Source organism: Pelecanus crispus, chromosome 6 (assembly GCF_030463565.1).
Source record: "Pelecanus crispus isolate bPelCri1 chromosome 6, bPelCri1.pri, whole genome shotgun sequence".
Classification (NCBI taxonomy): domain Eukaryota; kingdom Metazoa; phylum Chordata; class Aves; order Pelecaniformes; family Pelecanidae; genus Pelecanus; species Pelecanus crispus.
Window position 1 is genome coordinate 30,273,641 of NC_134648.1, and position 7,479 is coordinate 30,281,119.

At 64.3% G+C, this 7,479-nt stretch overlaps 1 protein-coding gene across 2 annotated transcripts; it reads right to left on the reverse strand.

The window, feature by feature from the left end:
* Positions 1-330: 330 nt before the first annotated feature.
* On the reverse strand, positions 331-5,742 carry LARGE2 (LARGE xylosyl- and glucuronyltransferase 2). 2 transcript variants are annotated; one of them, XM_075712718.1, is made up of 14 exons: positions 5,643-5,742; positions 5,089-5,345; positions 4,596-4,678; positions 4,185-4,308; positions 3,499-3,670; positions 3,229-3,333; positions 2,866-2,978; positions 2,625-2,750; positions 2,325-2,480; positions 2,045-2,208; positions 1,497-1,775; positions 1,017-1,163; positions 651-846; positions 331-528 (listed from the first exon to the last, which is right to left on the reverse strand). In XM_075712718.1, the coding sequence occupies exons 1-14, from the start codon at positions 5,740-5,742 to the stop codon at positions 331-333; spliced, it is 2,220 nt and encodes a 739-aa protein (XP_075568833.1). The 2 variants fall into 2 exon arrangements, with proteins under 2 accessions (XP_075568833.1, XP_075568832.1); XM_075712717.1 differs by having other exon boundaries at positions 4,596-4,699.
* Positions 5,743-7,479: the final 1,737 nt, after the last annotated feature.

A 7,479-nucleotide genomic window follows, 5' to 3' on the forward strand; every position in this document is an offset into this window, starting at 1 on the left:
TGAGAATCCACATCTGCTAAAACAGGGGAGCGAGGAGACCTGTCCCCCAGGCCCCTGGCATGGGGAGGTTCCCCTGTAACACAGGACAGCTGCTGCTCAGAAAAAAACCCTTGGCCACACCACAGCAGCTTGACCTGCAGGCACTGCCTGTTTGCACAGCTGGCATCTTCCATCCTATCTACGGGCATCCCTTTGCTGGGCTGGAGAGGCTGTGCAGCCGGCTCGGTTCCCTCGGGCCAGGCTGTGGCGGTGGGCCAGGGCAGGAGGGAGGTCCTGCACCCTCCCCTCTCCAGCGTGCTGCTAGCACCCCGCACCCGCTGTCCCCGGGCGTCACAGGCTCCTCTCAGCGGTGAGGTATTTGAGCGCGGCAGCCCCGTACCGCCGTGACAGGTCCTGGTGGAACTCCTCCCGCAGCGTCTGGAGGCAGCCCCGGTACCCTGCGCTCAGGCGAAACTTGGAGATGTCGAAGCTGGGGGCGTGGGGCATGTGGATCATGAAGGCATTGGGCAGGACCAGCAGCTCATACTCCTGGGGGCAGAGCAGGAGCCCTTCCTGTCAGCACCGGCTTGGCGGTACCAACACGTCACCGCCTGGCCAAGACCCCCCAACACCCAGCACCTCTGTGGTGCCAGGAGCAGACCCCCACCCACCTGCGCATCCAGCTCCATGATGTGGGACACCTTGTTCCAGCCGAAGCCCACAAACCTCTGGTCGTACTTGGGGCAGTCTCGCCTCACTACAACGTAAGGCTCGAAGTCTGGCTGCCACGCCACGCGGTACGGCACAGTGGCCGTCCGCCACTTGGCATAGTCAGTTGGGGCATGGCCTTTTGGCCACACGTGGTACCTGCGGGGAGAGATGGAAATGAGAGACCAGGCAAAACTGGCAGCTCCCCGAGACAGGCAGAGGACACAGGGGGTCCTCTGAGCTGGCTGCCCTACAGCCCCAAGGGTACAAAACTGGCTTCTGCTGCGTGTGACAGCCCTGTTGGACAGCAGGGCAGCTCCAGTCCCTACCTGAAGGTGTAGAGGGAGCCCATGTCCAGCATGGAGAGCAGCTCTGCTTTGGATTTGGGGAAGGTCAAGCGGTAGTGCAGGGTCTCGAACGCCGGCACAATGAGAGCTGCCTTCCTCTGGGGCAGCTCCAGCTGCTGGATGGAGTTCCTATGGTGGTAGGAAGGGTGTGAGGTCTCCCTGGCTGTAAACTATGGCCACAACCTCCTTCCTCAGCCCCTCCAGCCTGCCCAGAAGGGTATTTAATGGCTTTAGACACTTTGTAGTGGTGCCATGCAGGGGCAGGAGGAACGGGGCAGCCCTCACAGCCACGGCTGCTTCCTCATCCGCGGGTGTCTGACAAAAGCAGGGGCAGGACCCAAGGTTGAACACAAAGGAAAGAGTTTCCGCGTGTTGAGAACTGCTGCCCAGGGCATTTCCTGCAAACCCTGGTGCTTGGGGAGCCCGGCAGGCTGAGCAAGAGCTGGCTGGAGAAAGCCTTACCTGAGGTAATCGTAGAGGCCATACATAGGCAGGAAGTCAATGTCTGTCAGAAAGACGTATGGCGTCTGCGTGTTGGCCAAGGCCACGTTACGCAGGAGGTTGATGGGGTAGAACTGCCCCTCCTTGTAGACGATGTGGTAGGCGACGTTGCGGCGGGTGCTCAGCACTTCCGAGGCCTGGGCGTAGCGCAGGAACTGCTGAGCCTCCGCGTCCGACATGTACAGCGCCAGGCTGATGGGGCCTGCCCAGTGTTTGCAGATGGCCTCCAACATCTGTAACCTGCGAAGCAGAGGGCACTGCGTGAGCAGGAGATCTGTCCCATGGCAGCTTGGCCGAACCCAGAACTGGGTGCCTGCCAGTGAGCCGCGTGCCAGCCGAGCCCAGTTCAGGGGGGAGCGGGAGGAATTGCTGCTCCCAGCTCGGGGTGTTGCTCCTCACTGCAAAGCACTGGTTGTGAGGGTGAGGAACCCGTGTTTCGAGATCCCTGGGAGCTGCCCCAGAGGGGTGGAGGTGGGATCCAACCTCCTACCAGCCCCACCAGCAAGTACCTGTCCATGGAGAGCTGGGCCACAAGGGTGACATCGGTGGGGTTGGGAAGGGCCAGGAACTCGTACTGCAGGAAGAACAGGTGGATGCGGTGCTGCGTGAGGTGCTGCCGGCGGAAATCGTAGCAGGGATCGTCCTCGTCCAGCTCCTCCAGTGCCTGCTGCAGCTGCAACGCCGTGAAGGTGAGGGAGAGCAGGAGCCCCACGGGAGCTGGGGTGACTGCATGGAGTCTCTGCCCACCCCACACTCTGGGGTTGGGGGCAGAGTTGCAATGGCCCTCACCTGGTCGCTGGGTGGGCTGGGGAGACTGGCACAGCCGAAGAGCTCCCTGCGCAGCAGGTTCCCGTCGTACTCCAGGAAGGTCAGGTAGAGGTTGCGGAAGAACTCCACGTGCTTGTTCTTCACCCGCAGCTTCTTGGGCGAGTTCCAGTGGATCACCTGAGGGCAGCGGTGTGTCACCCCGCGGCGGGGAAGTCAGCAGCACCCAGCGCTCCCCAGGCCCCACGCTGACACCCACGGACCTCCAGCATGTGCACTGTCCTTCAGGCCCTCCCCAGTCTCAAAGGCAGCAAACCCACGCACCTTGAGATCCGAGACCTCGGTGTAGCACTGCTCCGAACGGGTGTGATCAGAGAGCTGCACGTTCCAGAAGCAGGGGAGCCGGTACACCAGGGCCGGGTCCTGCTTGATCACCGCATTAAAGATGTCCTAGGAGAGAGAAAGGCGAGTGCACAGGTGGATGGGGAAGACAGCACGGCCCCACCGTGCCAGCAGTGCTACAGGAATGCAGCAGGGCCCATCACCCCGGAGGAGGGACCGCTACCTGATCGGCCAGCGAGGTGGAGAACATGCTCATGAGCTCCCGCTCTGCCGTCAGCCGCCACATCTGCTCCCAGCCCAGGCGACGCAGGCGGTCAAGCAGGAGCAGGATCACCCCTGGGTGCCAGGGAGGAGGGCACTGGGTCACTGAGGGAGCACCCAGCCACTGCAGAGCTGGAGCACAGCAGCCCGCATGCCTTCAGCCCCTGGGACATGCCACTTCTCCGTGCCCACCCGCACGATCACGGGACGCTGTAGCAGCCCTTGCGCCCACCACTCCCCTGCCTCACCTCAGCCTTCCCCGGTCTTCCTGTGCCAAGTGCCGCCGCAGCTGGATGCAGGGCCCACCCCAGCAGCCCACACTCACCTGTGTTGAAGCCACGTCCCAGGGCTGGCCACGGTTTGTGGTTTTTCCACAGGTTGCCCAAATACCAGTCGCTTTGGTTCTCTACCAGCCCAATCACCTGCTTGTCTGAGGAAACAGAGGGACGTGGATGCAGCCTGTCTTGCTGTAGGTTCAGAGGGCCAAGCAAACCCACTGTGCCGGTGCTGTGGCAGACGGGGACTGCCACCCTGAGCCCAGCACCCAGGGTCCTGCCAGGGCCCCAGTGGGTCCCACAGGGCACCCTGTCCTCACCAGAAAACTTCCCGAAGACAGCCCAGAGCTCAGCGATGTCGGTGGCGAAGGTGATGTCGGTGTCCAAGACGATGACCTTGGAGAGGTTGGAGGGCAGTGCCTTGGTAAGCGTCAGCTTCATCAGCCCATAGATGCCAGAGTAGTGCTTGTTGGGGATCCACGACACCTCCGGCTGCAAGGCGACACGGCCTCAGGGCTAGGTATGGCCATGCCCTATCCCTGCCTGGGCAGGACGGCTGTGTGTGCCCAGCACCCCGTGCAGAGGAGGCCAGCAGAAGGGCACAACATTGCTGTGCAGCCAGCCGAGCCTGGAGCATCTCCTCCAGCTGCACCACCGGCAGCCGCACACCTCTCTCCCCAGGCCCTTCAGGCGCTCGCTGGCTGCATCTCCTTTGCTCTCACCCTGCCCTGGCTCTTCCTCCAGCCACCAGAACCCCCACCTGAACCCCAAGTGTTTCAGTGCTCAGTGGGGGACCCAGCTCCGCTGCAGAGGCAGTGCTACCCCAAGGGGCCTGCCCACCCCTCCAGCACCAGCCCTGTGCCACCCTTCTCAGCTGGACCAGCAACAAGTCCAAAAAGGGGAGCAGGTGAGGGAGGAACCAGCAGGAAAACAGTTAATAAACCCCCTTCCCCTCAGCCCTCCGAGCACTGGATTGGGACTGGGCAAAGGTGGGGCAAGGGCCTGCCTTCAAGTCATCGGCGTTGTAGAAGCTGACGTGGACGGAGGGCACCATCCAGGACTGGAAGAGCGTCTGGAGGATCTGGTGGGCCACCGAGTCCGTGATGAAGTGAAAGTGGAGGGGGTTTTTCCTGCCAAGGGCAAGCGCAGCAGCACTCAGCACCACAGCGGGAGGAAGACGACACGGTCCCCATCCCTCCCACCCCTGCCAGGGGACAGACACCAGCTAAGGGGGTAGATGGAGAAAAATCAGCCATCTAGGGGAAACAAATCCCTCTCCGGCCCTCTAAGCAGTGGCACAGCAGGTAGAGAAAGGCCCTAGAGCCCCCCTCCCACAGCACTGCCCCTCCTGCAGCCTGCAGCAGCTCATCTGGGAACCCCAAACCAGCGAGCCTCCGGCACAGCAGCTCCCCATTACCTGTGGAAGAGGATGGATTTCACCAGGGTGACCACATCCCGGCTCGCGTTGTGCCCGGCGCACACAATCGCAACGTGCAGGAGCTGCCCAGAGACAAACGGCGCCTTTTTGAGACTGGACACCCCCCGCCCTCGCAGGGGCCTGTCAGCCCCTCCCCGGGGCCATGCTACGGGGAGAGACTCCATAACCCAGCCCTTCCCCTGGGGAAGGAGCCCCAGAAAGAGGTGGGAGTCCCCCGGCTCAGAAGCCGGGACCATGAGTCTGGCTGCCGCTCTTCCTGCCTGGCCTCCCTCTCCAGAGAAGCAAGGCACCCTCACCCACGGGCTGTGGCCCGCTGAGCACCACGGAGAGCCAGGATGAGGCCCCAGCACGGACAGAGCGCGGGGTGAGCAGTGCCAGGCAGCCTGCACATACATCCATGCTCGGCCAGGGTCCCAGCCTCCCGTCTGCCATCCCCGATCCGTCGTGCCGCCGTGCCGGTGCCATCACCCACCTCACACTTGTGCACCGTCCGCTGCTTGGGGCAGGCCGTGCGGTTGCTCCTCTCGCCCCCGGGGGGGTCCCTGTCCTCGGCGGAGGCCCCCCACTGCGGGCTGCCGTCGCTGCCCTCCGCCTGCGCCTGGCTGAGCTGCAGGCGGAGCTGCTGGTTCTCCTCCTCCACCCTGCGCACCCTCGAGGCCAGCGCCTCCCGCTCCACGTCCCGGCTCGGCTGCTCGCCCAGGCAAGGCGGCAGCAGGAGGAAGCGGCCATCTGCAGAGGAGACATGGGGCATGTAACGGGCATGGCAAGGCAGAGCTCGGCCGGGAGGGACCGGGTGTGGATGGTGGGGCAGAGCCCCAACTGAGAGGTGCTGGCACACCCCGTGTATGCCCAGCCAACGTCACGGCTCTGCTCCCCTGATCCCCAGGGGTGCCCCTGGAAATGCATTGCTCAGATACACCTGCAGCGACGTGCGTGGCCTCAAAGCAACCACCCCAAGGCCTCGGCCTCCCCTGCCCATCCTCTGTTGGGGACCGTCCCTTGACCCGAGGAGGAGGACCCACTCACATTCGAGGCTGCCCACAAAGAGGTAGAGCCAGGAGAGGAGGATGGCCAGGGTCACCGTGGCGAGCAGCAGCTTCAGCTTCACGCGCCAGGAACGCAACATGGTGTGCTGGCAGGACAGGGGCGGCGAGGATCAGGTGGGCAGCCCGAGCCCGGCTGGCCCCGGCATCCTAGAGCCTGTGAGGGGCAGGGGAGCAGAGAGAGTGGGGTCACCAGCAGCCCTGCAGCCCACACCCAGGTGCCTTGACTCCCCCCAGCAGGATGCCCCCCGTCTCCTGCTCCCTCCAGGACACTGCCTGGGCAAGCGCAGCGGCGGGACAGACACCCTTCACCGCTCCAGCGACAGCCTCTCCCAGCTGGCACCCTCCTGCCCATGCTGGGGCATCTGGAACCCCCCCCCGGAGCCTGCCCCACCACCCTGCTGCGGCCGCACGGCTCTCGGGGGGACCTCAAACATGGGAGGAGGGAAGGAGCCCTCTAAGTGGTTTCACTCCAGCTCTGTTCCTTGCTCCTTGCCATCCCACAGGCAAGGGGAAAGAACGAAGGGCTCCCACAGGAGGAGAGAGGCTGTGCTGGAGAGGTCCTCCCCGAGGCGGGTGGCCGGTCACGGGGTGGTTAATGGAGCCTGCCCTTGAGAGGGAGTGCAGGTCCCTCCCCCACCGCCTCCGGAGGCCGAATGGGCCAGGACTGCTCTTGAGATGCGGCCTCAAGGACGACACGGCCAGGCTGGGTGGGAGCGCAGCCCACGCAGAGCCAGGCGAGGAGCCCAGCTGGGCACGCTGGCTCCTTCCCAGCCTTCCTGCCAGCGGGCTCGGGGAACTCCTCCAGCACCCCATACCGAGGTCTGCCGTGGGCCAAACGCCTCCCCCTCCACTCACAGCTACCTGCCGCGATGAAGTTTGGTGGAAAAATCCCAAACGCTTCAGTGAAACTCACTTCCCGGCACTGCTGGCTCAACAGGGCACGCCGGGGGACCCCCCTTGCCCCGCCGCAGCAGCTCCAGCCACGCGTGCTGTGCTGCTTTCATTCCTCGGCGGCAGCGAGACGCTCCCCCGCTGGGCAGAGCAACCACGCTCTCCTGCGCCCAGGCCCAACATGGGGACAGAAATTCTGTCTCCACAGCGCCCTGCCCCGAGATCCCAAAAAGCCAGGTGCCCAGGGCAGACAAAGACCCCACAAAACAAGGGAACACCAACCTCTCCCCAGCAGGCTGGCCTTGCTCCGCGCCCCTGCCTGCCTGCTGCAGCTCGAGACTGAGCCCCGGCCCCCGGTGCAACATCTGGAGGCTCAACAAAAGCTGCCATAGGGATGAATGGGCCGGATTAGGGTCTGCTCCCCCTTGCACACACCCCGCTGGAAGCCGGAGACCATTGATGTGCAGATGCCCATGGGGCCACCACGGCTTGGGGGCTGAAACAGGCAGCCTGGGAGGACACCGCCCTGAGCAGCCCCCGGGGCCAGGGTGCAAATGCCTGCCTGGCGCAGGAATCGCCTGCTGAGGGTGGATGGCAAGCTCGCCAGGAGCAAGGGATATGCAGCAACAGGCTCAGGCTCTGCAAGGGCTGGGGCAAGGCCAGCCCAAGGGAGCACAGCCACCCTAACCCGCTGGGGGATGCAGCTGAGCCCCCGCGGCAGCAGGCATGGTACCCGAGGGCTGCACCCCTTTTCCTGGCAGAGAAGGGGTCCTGCCGGCACCACAGCTGCCTGCAAGTGGGGCCCGGCATTGCCCTGCTTTTCCGCTCTATAGAGCAGGCCAAGCACGGGCATGGCGTGGAAGAGGCAGCTGACGCATGGAGCACACCAGGCCCAGGTGCTCCTTCTCCCTGCCACGGCCGAGCCG